Source organism: Equus caballus, chromosome 19 (genome assembly GCF_041296265.1).
Source record: "Equus caballus isolate H_3958 breed thoroughbred chromosome 19, TB-T2T, whole genome shotgun sequence".
NCBI lineage: Eukaryota > Metazoa > Chordata > Mammalia > Perissodactyla > Equidae > Equus > Equus caballus.
Window position 1 is genome coordinate 38,697,285 of NC_091702.1, and position 15,530 is coordinate 38,712,814.

Here is a 15,530-nt window from a genome sequence, read left to right on the forward strand (position 1 = left end):
CTTGTGAACCACCACTGCCAACTACTCGAATTTCAAACTTGTTGAGACATATGTTATCCCTGGAAACCCTTCATAAAAATGAAGCATTTTACTGTCCCACCAATTCAGCGTGCTCTGGTCAGTTCCCCTTCTAGATTCAAATTAACCATATAATTGTTCCTACACTAGTGAGTAGTATTTTAAATGGTTTTCTAAGAAAACCAGAAAGAACAAATTTATTTCTATTTATGCAAAAACATAACCTGCTTTGGATTCTCTTTTCTAGCTTTTTAACTAGTGAGACAGAAATAAGTCATGGGAAAAGAACTAGATACGGAATTAGGAAGATCTGTATTTGAAATCGACCTCTGCTACGACTTCCTAGCTGTGTGATCTCATAAAGTCACTTAACTTATCTAGCCTCAGTTTCATTATCTGTCAAATGGGGATCTACCAGTGAATCAAATGCCCTAATAATGATCTAACAACATAACGTATTACCTTTAAGACTTAATGACTTATTTTTTTACATTTCGTGTGTGTAAGGTTGCAAATGTGATCAGTAGGAAATGGGAATGAAGAAAACTTTCAGACCGAGGCAGGAATATTTTGGTTAAAAAGAAATTAAAATACTAAGAAACAAGAGCAAGATAAGAGTGATTACAGTGTCTGCATTTATAGCCTGCATGTCACAGTTCAGTATTTATAGGTTAGTGACAGCCTTCCCAGTATAGCAATGCTAATACGAAGGAGCTGTCAGTTTCACTGACACAGCGCTGTGCACCTGACTGAGGCTGAAACTACTCAGTGTTTCCGTACATGATCATTTAATTACAGGTCCGAAATATATAGCAATAAATCAGTTTGGGTTTCGGATTATAATCTCCCTAAATCTTACTTTCAAGGACCCTAGTGACTTTCTTTTTAACAAATCTTAGTGCATTTCATTTCCCAAATATGATTTCTAACTATCGGAGCTGGACTAAAGCCTCAGGAAGAGGCGATGAGTCTAAGGCGAAACACAATACAAAATGTATACTGAAATATTCCAGAGCCAAAGCTCCCACTGCTATTTAAATGCCATGATAAAAACAATAGATAGAATAAATATGAAGAGGAAGAACTGGAGAGAGAGAGAGAGAAAGAGAAAAGTGAATGAGAGAGAGAGAGAAAGAGAGAGAGAAATTGAAGAGAGGCTTGGGAAAATGTTCAGTGGAAAATCTGTAGAAATGATGTAAGAGAAAGCAAAGGCAGGGATTGGAGTAAGGGGTGTATAACTGAGACTATAAAAACTCAGAGAGAAAACTCTCCATCAGGGCTGAGTTTAAGAGAAACTGCACAGACAGGACTCGAAAGTCAGAATCTCCTGATTTTCACAAGGTAAGTTAAATAGAAAAGCTGATAAAGATTTAGTTGTTTTTCCTCTTAACTATTTTTTTATTTTCACATACTTTTCAAATGTTTTTATTATATCTTGATTTTGTTAGAAATGATTTTTGGTAACATTTTCCTCTCTAAAATAAGTAGAAAATCTGAGCAGATATTTTTGTAATGCAAACTTAGGGTGGAGCTAATTGTTTGCTCAGATATTTCATATTTATTACATTATTTTTTATTTTCCATTTCAAAACAAAGAGAAAGGGAACTCAAGATAATGATTTTATCCGTATGTTAACGTTATTAATTTTGCTTTCATTAAAGATGTCCAATCTTCGGAAATTTTTAAATGTAGAGAGGTGGGCTGCTTTTAAAAACCTAGGTAGTAAAGAAAGTTTTTTTCTTATCTTTATTTTTATCACAATTGGAGCTTTAAAAAGTTCCCTAAATTAAACAAACTATAAATTCTATATTCCATATTCTTCAAATCTAAAGTATCCTCTGTTGTTCTTTTTATAAAACTCAAATATGCAAGTATGATATTAATAACATAGTTTAGAGCAGACTTAGATCCTGTCTATTCAGTATTTGAAGTGCTCTTGCTAATAAGTGATTGAATCAAGAGTTCATCTGAAACATACATTTGAGTTTGGTTTAAGAACAAAGTCAAGAGTTCGTTTCAGGTTTTGATCTATGGGAATAGTGTACACTCAATAAATTCAGTTCTTGAAAAATATTGCTCTTTCAAATTCCAGCTATAGATTCTATAGGTTTAGGAATGTGACTATTATTGGTTTCTGAGTTACCCTAGAAGTTAAATAATTTTAACACTGATTTATGATGATTTTAATGACCCTCTAAGCTATAGAGTTGATAAGGTTTTATGTAGTGGTCTCCCCAAAAACATCAGGCACATTTTGTGTCTTCTCTTTACCTGGTGCTTACTCTTCAGCGCTCTTACAGAACTTTTCTAAGGAAAGCCTCCTATAGATATAAATACAAGTCTTCTCTTTGTCAGTGAATTGCACTATTGCTTCACTCAATAAGTCATTTAAGGTATTTAGGGTTGACATTTGCTTTCTCTCCCTTATTTCTCAGGGTTTTGAACTGAATCTTATATAACGAATCATGCGCAGTAGAGAAGAGGACATGTTTAGTAGACTAGGTTTGGGAACCTCAGGCTATAATTTTAACTTCTTGTTCAAATGCTTTCAGTGATTTGAACATTTGATTAATAAAATTAGATTAATTAAGCTTGTCTCAAAGGAATAGAACTCAAAGTAAGCAATCCCAAAACACTGTCCCAATTCTGTCACTATGTGGTTGTGCAACTTCAAGCAAGCCTTAAGCACAAAGTAGAGCTCAATAATATTCTGTTATTATTGAAAGAGACAAAAGAACTAGAAGTGCCAGCACTTCTGAGTATAAGAACTACCCGGGGAAGCTCTATCTCAATCAGTTTTCCCTATGCTGGGGAATGAAAACTCGGTATCACAGAATCTTGGGGCTCATCTTCAGACATCATCTAATTTAACCTCCTTGCCGATATTTCATCTCCTGTGGTCCCTACCGACCAGATCACTTTTGCTTAGATTCAGTGGTGCTGTTGGAGGAACACAGCTTTGAAGTCAGTTAACCAGACTTCTAATCCCAGTCCTGACTTCAACAGCTTTCCCTCAGCTTCCCTGGGGCTTCATTCTCTCCTCAGTAACACTGGAGTCCCCGAGGGTACAAAAGGTGAGCTACAAGTTCTCTCCTAGCCTTGGGCACCTCTCTACACAGGCCAACTCCCATGAGCCTGAAGATGTCTGATTAGAAGCATTTTTACCTGAGCCCTCCCCCTCCTTCCTCCAAACAATTCTCAAGGTACCTCTCTGGGGCAGCGGTTAGCATCACCTGCCAGTAATTGCCTGGTAACTTGGTTGGCTTGAATTGGCTGTTAACCAGCCTTACCCCTTCTCCCTTATCAATCCCCCATCAGCTCAGGCCTCAGCACCAAGCACCCTCTCCCTCCAGAAACAACTCCTCTGCCATGCCTCCCCCTGCTCCCTCCAGTTCTTCATCTGCCTTATCGCACCCCTTCATCTCCTCTCCCTTGGGCCAGTTAACTATCTCTGAGCCTCATCTCTCTATCTATTGAAGGTGTTAAATTTGACAATTTCTAATGAATGCCCCCTTCCTTTCTAAAATTCTATATTCCCATGACACATAAGGCTCTAAACATGTGAAAAATGCATTTTTAAAATATCCTCCAGGTTACCACTGGCAATTTGGCTGCAGACCCACCAAGTCGTAATTGTGACTTTCCATGTACCTCTCCATGGGCTTCCCTGTGGTCCCACCTTGGTGCTTGTATTTCTCAGCAAGCTCTGACTTGTCCATCCATGCCAGGACTCTAAGAAGATTAAAAACTGATGTCCCCTCTTCCTCTACCTCCTCTGCAGTCGTGTAAGGTCTAGTTTCTGTAACAAGGTCCTTAATTCTCATAACACCCATGGTGGTTCTGCTTCCATGACACAAGCCTGACTATGCTGTACTGTCAATATTACAAAAACAGTGAAAATCATGATTCCAACTACATAATGAGTGATTTTTTAAAAAACAAAGTCAATAAATATATCTTATGAACTATAACACAAAACATATATCATATAAAAGTAAATTAAAAATTCTCTTGTTGATATAATTAGAGCTTTAAGAATAATTATGCTCTGATTATAATTGAGATTTCTTCCCTTTTTTTTCTTCCCATTGTGATATTCTCTATAGTTGTATGCTAATCTTTTCATGGGAATATTATGGCTGAAATTAATGGTAATGCATAATACACTGCAACGTCAAATGTTAGAGTGATTGCTACTTTTAATTGTCTTTGGGAAATTTCCTTCCCACACTCAATATTACTTTCTTTGTTATACTTTATTTTCCATCACTCTGCCATAATTCTAGACTCCAAGGACTAATTTTGTTCCTTAAAATGAACAAAGATAAAAAAAGATTTTTTTCATAAAAACAAAAAAGTGGAAAGAAACATTTTCAAAAGTTACCATATTTAGAAGGCCGGATCAGGATAATGACAGCTATTATTTATTAACTACTTTGTGCCTGTCACCCCACCTGTATTATTTCTAATCCTTATAATAAACCTACAAACCAAGTCTTTGCCCCATTTTCCTGATGAAGATATTAAAACAGAGAGACTAAGTGACATGACCAGTCAGGAATCATGTCCAGGTCTGTGTAACTTAATGGCCAACCAACCTCTTTCTACTAAGGTGCTTTGTTCTATTAGAAAGTATGCATGCAATACCAGGAGTTGGGAGACCAGGTTTCCAAAGTAACCCAGGTTGTGTCAGTTCATCTATTAAAAAAACAGAATTATAATATTTTCCATATAGAGCTAACATGACTGTTGTGAAGAAGAAAGGAGATAGATGCATTTCAAAATAATAAAGTATTATACAAGTGTCAAAAAAAAAAGTTATTTGCAACAATTGTGCTTCAAGGAAATGAAGCCTTCAAGGAAGACTGCTCTTGCAGGAGGAAATCCCTGGGCAGGGCAAATGGTTGAGAGGTTGCCACCTCCCCAGGCTGAGAGCAGCTGGAGGACAGAGGGAGTGTCTTATTCACCTTCGTATCCCTCATGCCTGATATACAGTGTACACCTGATAAATGCATTCTGTTGTTGGGTATTATAACATTTATATATTTAGCCCTTCATTTACATCTTAGAGAGTATTTTTTCATTGATTATATTGGCTAGTTTAATGTAATTAAAATGTAAGTAAATATTTTATTAAATATTATATATAAGTACAAAGTGGGATAAAGGATGAAGGAGGTGGTGATATTCCACACGATCCTCAGGCTTACATATGCCATGTTTAACTGCATTGATCCAACTTTACCCTTTGAAAGCCTCTTTATACCGCATAAAAATTGCCTCAGTATCAAGTGGCCAAACAGCGTGCTCATGTGCAACTCTACCAGCTTCCTCATCCATGGTTTTAAAGATTCTTGTTTTTCCCATAATTAAGCATTAGAATTAAATACCACATTTCTTTATATACAGTCATACACAAAGTCTCTTCTATTTCTAAGTGACATAGTTTTATATCAAGAAACCTGTAGTAATTCAGGGATCTAAGCACAAATTAATGTTTGATAAGGAGAAATCTTAAACTCTACTGGGATCATTATTGGGGAATATTGATGCATGTCCCTTTCATTAGAATGAGAATCTGGGATGTGAAATGTTAATGGACATACCCAGGAGTCTGGCATGAACTTTATCACATATTATTGCAGATGTAAAGCTTGGGCAAATCTCTTCACTTCTCTAAGCCTTATTTCCATATCAATAAAACTGGGATATTAATATCTGCCCTGCATTCCTGTTTACCCACCACGTAAGTCCGCTTCATTCATTCGTTCATCCTACAATGTTGACTCTGTGCCAGGCATTATGTTGTGTCCTGAGATACAATGGTAAACACGACGTAGTTCCTACTCTCAAGGAGTTTACAGTGATGAGTAACTACTTTGTTAAACATACATACCTGGGCTTTTTAAGAATGAGATCTTCCTTTAAAGTGTCATCGTAGGTTTCTGCTTTCTTAAATTTTTGCAAGAAAGATACTAGAAGTCTGGTTGAAAATTCCAAATAGAAAAAGGAAATAGAGATAGTTAACAACAAAATTTTACAATTTTGGAAGGCAATAGTGTCTGAAAAAGAATAAAAATGGTGCCAGATAGACTAAAATAAGTTAACACATGTATGCTAGTAAATTGTCATTTTTCCTGGTTTGTAACATTCAGGGAAAGTCATTTTAAAATGCAGGTGTCTGCCACATTAAGAATACCTCACCCATAAACATTTTACTTTATAAGCCATTTCTTTTGGAAATGGAAAAATGTTTTCTACTTCTACAAATAGGTTATACTTGAAGGAGCACAAAAGTGAGAGTCTGAAAATGTAAGTTGTTCTGGCTCTTCTTCTAGCTGGCTTTGTGAGTTTGGAAAATTTACTACTGCCGATTGAAGAGCAGTGAGAAATGGGAAAGAATGCATTCTTAATATTTTAATTTAAAAGAAATGTGAAATGTTACATTTCTCAATCTCAATTTGCTCCTTCCTTTCAGAATCATACTCAAACATAAAGCACAACGCTTCTCACCCAATTTACTGAAAATGACAAATTTCAAAGAGAATTTTAAATAAATGGCTAAGCACCATGAGTATTTCTCAGATGTACCTTTTTGAGATGATATAGATGATATATTTGTTAGTGATAGAAGCTACAATTTGTATTTCAATGGCTCTTGGGTGAAAATCCTCAGTGATTTTAAATTTCTTATTTGAGCTTAGGAGAATCCAAAAGCAATTCGCCACTTCTAAAGTTCTAAGTGCCATAGCCACAGTGAGTTCTCTTCTTGGAGCCAATTTCACCAAAGGCTGTGGAATCGCAGAGCCAATAAGAGACCCCGAAGTCCGAGTCTCAAGCACCTGGTTGTGTCATTCATCAAAGAAACTGAAAACAACCTTCTTTAACACCTTATTCAAGTGCCACTCACTGAAATATCAAGATTATCTGTAGAATGTCAAACTGTAATGTATCCTGTTGATTGTTTATCAATTTTTCAGATGGTCTCTATGAATGACTCCAAATCCCCTAAGTGGTTGATGAGTATAAGCTTTACATTCCTGGAAGGACTTGCTTCAAAGACCTGCCTTCAGTTCAGTAATAATCACTTTTGTACCACGCCATAAATCTTTCCATGCTATCTTATACTTTACAAAATTTTACATGCAATTTAGAGTTCTCATTGAAAAGTTTTTAACTATGATAAAATAACAGTAAAAATAATCCAGTTTTTTTCCACAGATAAATGTATGTCTTTGTACCTTTTTAATAAATAAAATTAAATATAAAGTTAAATACTTCTATTGCTCTTGTTTGGCAAACAAGCCAAACCCATAACGATTTGTGCTATTCATAAATTAATTAAATAACTTTAAATTAACTAAAATTAGTTAATTAAAACTTTGTGAATTCATAAAGTTGGTTTTATTGGACAGTTTCAACACTTTAAACATCTTACTTAAGATCTCAGGCCAATAAATAGTGCAGTAAGAACATTTGCCCCCGTCCTTCAAGTCTAATTCTGAGTTTTTTCCTCACCATCACAAAAATACCATTCTGATGTTGAATACCTATTTACTGACTGAAAGAGTTTTATTTCTAAAATATTCGTTAGTTCATCTAGAGAAGATTTTTGGAGGAATAATATGTGAAAAATACTGTACATATATGGGTGTATATGTGATATTGGTGGTGGTTTCAGATATAGAAATTTCTATTATCAAAAAGCCCTAATTTTTATCCACCAACATGAAGATTCATGGTTACTGTGAAAATATTCAAATGATTATTTTACCTGGATAGACATACAAACTATTAACTCCAAATGCAGAGGAATAGGGACTCAGTCAAATCCTTAAAATTTTTAATATTAATTATATTATTTTAAAATGTATGTGATAAGTTAAATATTGTACCATCCTTGCCTTCTCTGAGCCCAAAAGAGGGGATATAACTGCACATTATGGAATCTGGAACCTCAGGTCTGACAATTCTTGCTTTAAAAGTGTGGAAGAATTGAGCACAATGATTAAGCATGATGAAGAAAAGTAAAAAAAAAAAAAAAAACAGCTAAGTAAACAATTAACAGTAAATAGATATGCCGTAATTCATCCATTCTGACGCACACCTAACATCTCTTAAATTGGAATGAATCTTACACCTGATAGCATGCCATAATTTAATTGGTAGCATTTTTTCTTTTTTAAAATACAATTGTAAAATGGGATCTCTCAGCATAAATGACATCTTAAAACCAAAGATTTTGAGGACTTCTATTTTCAGCTAGAAATACTTAAAATTCAAGAGGCTCATATTTATGTCAAAACCTAGATGCAATCTTAATGCTTAGACTTGGCTAACCGGAGGGGCAGCAGGAAGATTTCCCTAGCTAAACCTGCACCAGCTGCTATCATTACCTGCAGGGTCTGCGCTTCCACCAGAAAAGAGCCAGATTCACCAACAGACTTTTAAAAAGCTAGATGCAAATTTAGAGTCAGTTACACCAAACCCATTTTACTCGGTCTAGACAGGAAAGGTTTTGCCCAATGTCATACCATGAAATAGCAACGGAGCCAAGGCAGGGCCTGAGTCTCATAACACCTAGATCTGGTCTTTCTATGACACTGAGCCACACATGTGTTATGTTAAGCATTGTCCCTCTTAGGCCTTCTTTTAAAATAAAACACTGTAGTCTCTCTGTTATCTACTATTCCTGGGGCTTTTCTCTATTATCAGAAAGACCTCGGTGATGATAACTTATGGGTCAGGGTAAAGGGTATACAGAAGAAGAACTTGGTGTTTTACAGACTTACGTAGGGGCCAAGCTGACTCACCACTTGCCTAGAAGAACAACGTTGTTTTCAGAGAAAGAGGATTGTGGGCACCGTTGCGGACAGGCACACATGGTCATTTCACAGTATCAGAACTAGAGACCCGTTATAACATGTCCTATTGAATTTCACTTAAATGTCTGTGCTGTATCAAAGTGGGAAGAGAGGAATTTTTTTAAAAAGTTTACTTTTTAAGTTCTTTATCTTTAATTAAGTCCTTTATTTTTAATTTTTGTTGAACATAGGGGTGGATGGTCTATTTTGAGTATTTCCAATCAAGAAATTAGAGTAAATTGAAATAATTATCAGAAGTTACCGAGATTCACTCCCAAACTCAGTCCTGTTGTGAATTTCTAATGGGTAGATCTGCTATCCATAAGCCAGGTATTGTTGAAGAGAAATTTCTGTAATCACCTCAGTAGCCTGTTTTTCTTCAGCACCAGCCAGCACTCAAAGGCAGATAGTTTAAAAGTTTCATTAGTTACAAAGTGCATTAGATCAGATACTGGCTAATATTGCTTCTCTTTTTTAACTTAATCCTCTCTTACTCTAACACCTCCTCCCATCCCAGTTTGCCCTTTCTTTTTTAGATCAGTGATTCTGAATCTTTTCTTTTTCTGCCCTAGCCCTTTGAGAGATTTTTTTCACAATAATAATGACTCATTGCACCACTGATTCTCAGTAATGCAAATATCTTTGTTCATTTTAACAGACTTCTCATTTAATTCTGATTTTAGTGTAATTAAACCACTTGCTTTACTACTGGACTTTCAAGGCCTTTCATACGTCAATGTGCTCTATCAGTGTTTTGAAGGAATACAGAATATGTGCTGTTTCCCAAACTTAAGTGACAAAATTTCACACCTTCCAGAATACTACTCAGCTGTGAAAAAAGACATAATCCGCCCATTTGCAGCCATGTGGATGGACCTTGAGGGCATCATGTTAAGCGAAATAAGCCAGACAGAGAAAGACAAACACCATACGATTTCACTCATATGTGGAATATAAACAAACTTACGGACAAAGAGAACAATTTTGTGGTTACCGGGGTGGGGTGGCGGGAGGATGGTGGGCACAAGGGGTGCAGGGCCACATTTATATGGCGTTTGACAAACATTAATATACGACTTAAATTTCACAATGTTATAAACTACTTAGACCACATAAAAAATTAAAAAGAAAAAAAACTTCACACCTCCCCACCTTGCTCCCTCCACTGCCACTCCAGCCAGATTGGAGGATCCCTTCTGGGTATAATGAGTTCTTACAGTGATAAAGTCTTTGAAACAAAGGTTACGATGTCATGTAAAGTAAGATGTTTCTTTATTCAGCAGTATTATTTTAAAAGTGAAAGTTCATCCACATAGTAACCAACTGGCTGAAAATGAATAAAGTACAAACCTCATCTTCTTATAAGGCAGTTCCCATGCCCATTGTCTCTTTTGAAGCTCCTCACTACTCAGAGAAATGTTATTCAAAAATTACTCAATAAAAATTATTGGTGGGCCAGCCTGGTGGCACAGTGGTTAAGTTCACACGTTCCAATTCAGTGGTCCGGGGTTCGCTGGTTCAGATCCTGGGTGCAGACATGGCACCACTTGGCAAGCCATGCTGTAGTAGGCATCCCACATATAAAGTAGAGGAGGATGGGCACGGATGTTAGCTCATGGCCAGTCTTCCTCAGCAAAAAGAGGAGTATTGGCAGTAGATGTTAGCTCGGGGCTAATCTTCCTCAAAAAAAAAAATTTATTGGTATACTGTAAACATTGCAAACACATCCACTTTAGCATATTCATACAATGAACATCCTTTGAGGGTTCTTTCTGTGATCTGGAGTGTATATGGGGTGGAGCAGATTTTTAAATTATGGGCTATATTTATCCACTATCAACAAAATAGAGAAATGGGGCTGAACCTGGTCTTTTCCTTCCCTCCCTATAATTTCCTCTGTTTCTAATTTTGTAGCAATCAAGTTTCAACTAGTTAATCAAATGTCTTTTGTGTGGCAGGTGCCAGGGTGTTTGTTTTCATTAGCGTACCAAATGCCATATTTAGAACTTGGCCTTTTGGTTAACTGGCTACAAGCATGTCTTTAAACCATTAAATGTGTGTATTTAAACTCAGCATTTATTTTTACATCGCCCTATCCAAATAATCAGGATGTGGTTATCTGTAAGATGATACATTATGACATTTTTCCTATATACACCCAAGCACAAAAATATATGCCTCAGACATAATCATCAATATTATAAACACTCATCATTCTTTGCCATTTATAAGATTGTGGAGATGGAGAGAAACCTGGTCAGTAAAATGTGCGTAAAAATAGTTAAAGGAAATCCACATGGAAAGGCTTATAAAATTGGGCAATTTCACACTTTGTGACCTGTTTTTAACGTGATAGAAAACGAGGAAGAAAAATACCACAATTGTAGTTTATCTTTGATTGAATGAGAAAGCTATTTTTAGAAAGATAAGCCAGAATTGTGAGATCATTTTTAAAAGAGTTTTGTTTTTCATATATCTTCCTTTTTGTTGACGAAAGTCAAAGAGCAAATCCAGAAGGGAAAAATACGATTCAGTGGCGGATTTTCTAAAGGAGTAGGTGATACAGGTTTTGGTTGGTATTTTTACCAGGTAACTGTTGCATCCTTTCTCGTTATTCTTCTACCGTCTCAATTTAGAGACATAATCGTGACTTATTGTTGTTGACACTTACCAAAAAACTCAGCTTAAATATCAATTTGTCAGAAAGAGAACACAGAGACAATTTACTGCCCTCTTCCAGAAAAGATGGAATACAGAGAAGCAGCTAGTGACTAAGATGTGACCAGATTCCAAAATAGACTAATTGGTAACATAATGAAGAACTAGTTTAGACTACATTATGTGAAAATTAAGATTATATTTGATAAATAAATGTCATAGACAATGCTAAAATATTTTATCTCTATTTTAAGCCTTAACACACAAGGAAATACAGATGCTTCTCTGTCTATATAAAATACTTGTATTTGTCTGTATTCTAGCAGATAACATTGATTACCAAGATGTACACTGAGGTTCACAAAAACAGTATTTTAAGGAAGAAACATAAAGAAAATCTTGGGTCACACCAAAGAGAATGTAGTTACTGAAGTAAAACTTAGTAGTAACTTATAAATGTTCTTTGATTTATAAATGATAAATACTATATGGGATAAAGAAGTTATGCATGAATCAATTCAATCCTCTCAAAGCTCTTCTGAGGTGAGAATTACTCCTCACTTCACAGATACGGAAAATAAAGGTCGAGTCGGTTAAATGATACACACCCAAGGTCACACTAACACTAAAGCAAAAATGAGACTCAAATTCAGTTCTTCAGCTCCATCCTAGCATCCTTGCCTTTCTGCTCCCAGCAGGTTTCCAAATCATTTTTTTTAAGGAAATAGAAGTTTACTGCGACTTCTCGTTCATAAAGGATGGACTGGGGGACTTCCCAAAGTCGTGTACTAAGCGGCAAAGTCAAGCCCATTCTGTCACAGCTCAGTCCCTCATCTTCACCCAGCCGGGCACCGCCTCCCTCTTTCCCAGAGGCCAATCTGGCAGCCAGTAGGCCTGATACAGATCATAGATAGGCCTTAATTGGATGTACCGTAGCTGTTCATGTAAAAAGTCATAAGTGTATAAATGGCACATCTTTGTGCTTACCACACAGAATTAACAAATGTGATATTTTGACATATTTGCTTTAAAAAATAGAGAGAGATAAAAACTATCTATGTTTCCTCCATAATCTTATTTCCTTCCCATCTTCCCCAGAGGCAAGCATAATCATGAATCAAGTTTCATCGGTTTATACTTTAATTATACGTAGATTTCAAAATATATAGAATTGCTTTGTATATTTCCAATTTAGGTAACATGGTAGCATTCCATATGTATTGTTCTAGAAATTCTGATTTTCCCCCAAAACTGTTTTTCTGAAATGCATACATATAAATACACATAACAATTAGGTCATTTGTTTTAACAGTAAATACACATATATTTAAATCATTTGTTTTAAGTCCCTAGTATGATTACACCTCAACTGATAAATCCATTTCCTACTTGAGTCGATTTCAGTTTTCTACTACTATAAACAATGAGGCTATGAACTTTCAGATATATGTCTCCTTACAAACTTTGACCCATTTTTTACTTAATTGTGTCTATTTTTAAAACTTTATTTATCAGAGTTATTTAAATGTTCCAAATGCTAATCTTTCTTTTTCATATCTGTTGAAAATATATTCCACTTTGTAATTTGTTTATTATATCCTACCATACAGAATTTTTCAACTGTGATATGATGAATTTAATATTTTTTTCTAATCTAAGAGATTCACCTTTTGAATCTTGCTTAAGAAATCCTGACATATCACAGGGACATAAAGATATTCTCCTATTAGATCTGTGCTGTTTTTCAGATTTTGAATTTAAATGCTTTAGGACACAGCACATTCTCTCTGGCTGATCACAGACCTCACCCAGCCGTATTCTCTCATACCTGGCCAATTTTACACATTTCCCCTTAGGTATGTGAGGTTATAATCCCTGACTTAGACAGTCAAAGAATAAAATTACACAAACTAGATTTCTCAGACTTGGGTTACTTTGAATTAAATAATGATTATAGCTGTACAACCCCAGTCTAGGTTTCCATGGAAATGAAGTCTCCATAGAATTCATCCTAGGAGATTGACAGCTTCTATTAAGTATTATTTAAGTTTTGCAGAGGTGAACTCCAGCACAAAGAAGCTGAATAATTTGGTTTATCACCTGTCTATAACAAGCTCTATCGGATTTTTCGTTTTCTATCTTTATGTGCCACACTAAGAAATGTTAACCGTGATGTATGTGACCCTTAGATGCTGGACTGGAGATTGGCAAGTGCACATTTGATCCTGGCTGTGATGTTGATGCTGTGGAGCTCAGGAAAAGTGCTCTCAGTGGATGTCACAACAGAGGTAACGGAAACTAGCTTAAGCGACCATATGTATTTTTATGAACATAAGCCATTTCTGCTAATGTCAGAAGCAAGTGCTGCTGACAAATAGGGAGATGACTCGACCCACAAAATCAAGCAAATAGGAATTTTTTCTATGTCTTATCCTCACCCTGGATTCAGGGAAAGCAAGATATCTAAATGCTAAATAAATAAATAAATAAAAATAACAAAGGTTTGTATCCCTTGAACAAAAAAGCATAAGAGAAAATTCATTATCATTTCAGCCATATTTATAATTAAATCAATTACATAAAGATGAAGTCCTTTTATGTGAAATTTGAAGTTGTTTACATGTCAAAATTTGAGTAGTTTGGGCCAAACGTTTTATTATTGAACAAATGTTTTCTTGTGGCCGTGACTAAACTACAAAGGAAAAGAAATTTGAGGACATCGCCACACAGAGAAAAGTTAATTTGGCTTATTTGATCTTATTAGAAACATATTCTTTGTACTTCTTAAATAACAAAGTGAGAATCTGAAATGGATTTTACTGAAGGACAAGTTTTAATTAAGTTCTATAATTTTTTCTCTGAGGATTAAGAATATGTTTAAAAAGAAATAAGAAAGAAAGAAAAAGAAACAAAGAAAACCCCTGTATTTTGTATGTGTGTCAGTTGGAAGAATGAAAACATTTTTTTGGAGGATGCTCTGAGAGATAATAAAATATCTCCTGTCTTTGCCCTTCGAAGGTTTATCTCCTGCTCCTTAGTGTTTCTCATGATTATAGCAACCTTCCCTTCTCCAGTTTCTATGTTGTCAAGCTTATATAGGGAAGTGATAGAACATGAGATTTTAAGAGGAGTTTGGAACCATATTGTGGACTTTGCATTGTAAGTAACAAAGAGCTGTAGAGATTTTTAATTTTCCTTTTGTATGATGAAAGTAGTGTTGTGGATAATTAACTTCATGGCATCATTTGGGATAGAATGGAAAAGAGAGGGAGATAGAGGATAAACAAGTTATAAGGGGATTAAGAGTGTACACTAAGCAGTCAAGAGGGCCTGATGAAAGCCATCTCTGATGGAAATCGGAACAGCAGGGCAAGAGGGGTTTTCCAGAGAGAACTGACCAGGCTCAGCGTAGATTTGATTGGTTTAGCGAAGAGGAGGCTCAATAGCTTTGAGTCTGTGTGTCAGACTATAAGTGTTTCAAGAGTTGCTTGAGTCAATGATGAAAAGGCTTAGAAAGTGCTATTCTTATGGTATGCTATTCTTGCAATTAGTCTTTGGGTGGTGAACATGATGTAATCTACACAGAAATTGAAATACAATGATGTATACCTGAAATTTATATAATGTTATAAACCAATGTTACTGCAATAAAAAGAGAATAAAATACACTCAGCTTATTAAAAAAAGATTATATTACAATCTGAATCTGTGAAAACAAAATTTTAAAAAACTGCTGAATTTAAGGAAGCCTATAATAATAAATGTAAGGAAAATGAAAAAAAAGTAAAAGAAAGTACTGCTCTTTCATTTTATTGGAGAAAATGAAGAGAATAGAAAGAGAATGGAAAAAATAATAGAAGAAGAAAGATAGGAAGTGAACTAAAAGAGTCTTGCCAAGACCAAGAGTATGGCACATGGAATAATGTGTCTAAAAAGGGAAAAAGAAGAGATACCTGGAGCTAAAGTTTCTTGCTATAGGGGAATATTAT

The 15,530-nt window shown here is 35.4% G+C and overlaps 1 protein-coding gene across 2 annotated transcripts in view; it reads left to right on the forward strand.

Moving 5' to 3' along the window:
• The first annotated feature begins 1,201 nt into the window (after window positions 1–1,201).
• Window positions 1,202–15,530, forward strand: part of OSTN (osteocrin) — a 47,930-nt gene continuing 33,601 nt past the window's right edge. The window contains exons 1-2 of one of the 2 annotated variants that reach the window (XM_070242694.1): window positions 1,202–1,359; window positions 13,731–13,829. In XM_070242694.1, coding sequence (XP_070098795.1) covers window positions 13,731–13,829 — 99 coding nt within the window. In that variant the 5' untranslated portion in view covers window positions 1,202–1,359. The remainder of the gene's footprint in view (window positions 1,360–13,730; window positions 13,830–15,530) is intronic. The other variant, XM_001500173.4, reaches the window with a different exon arrangement.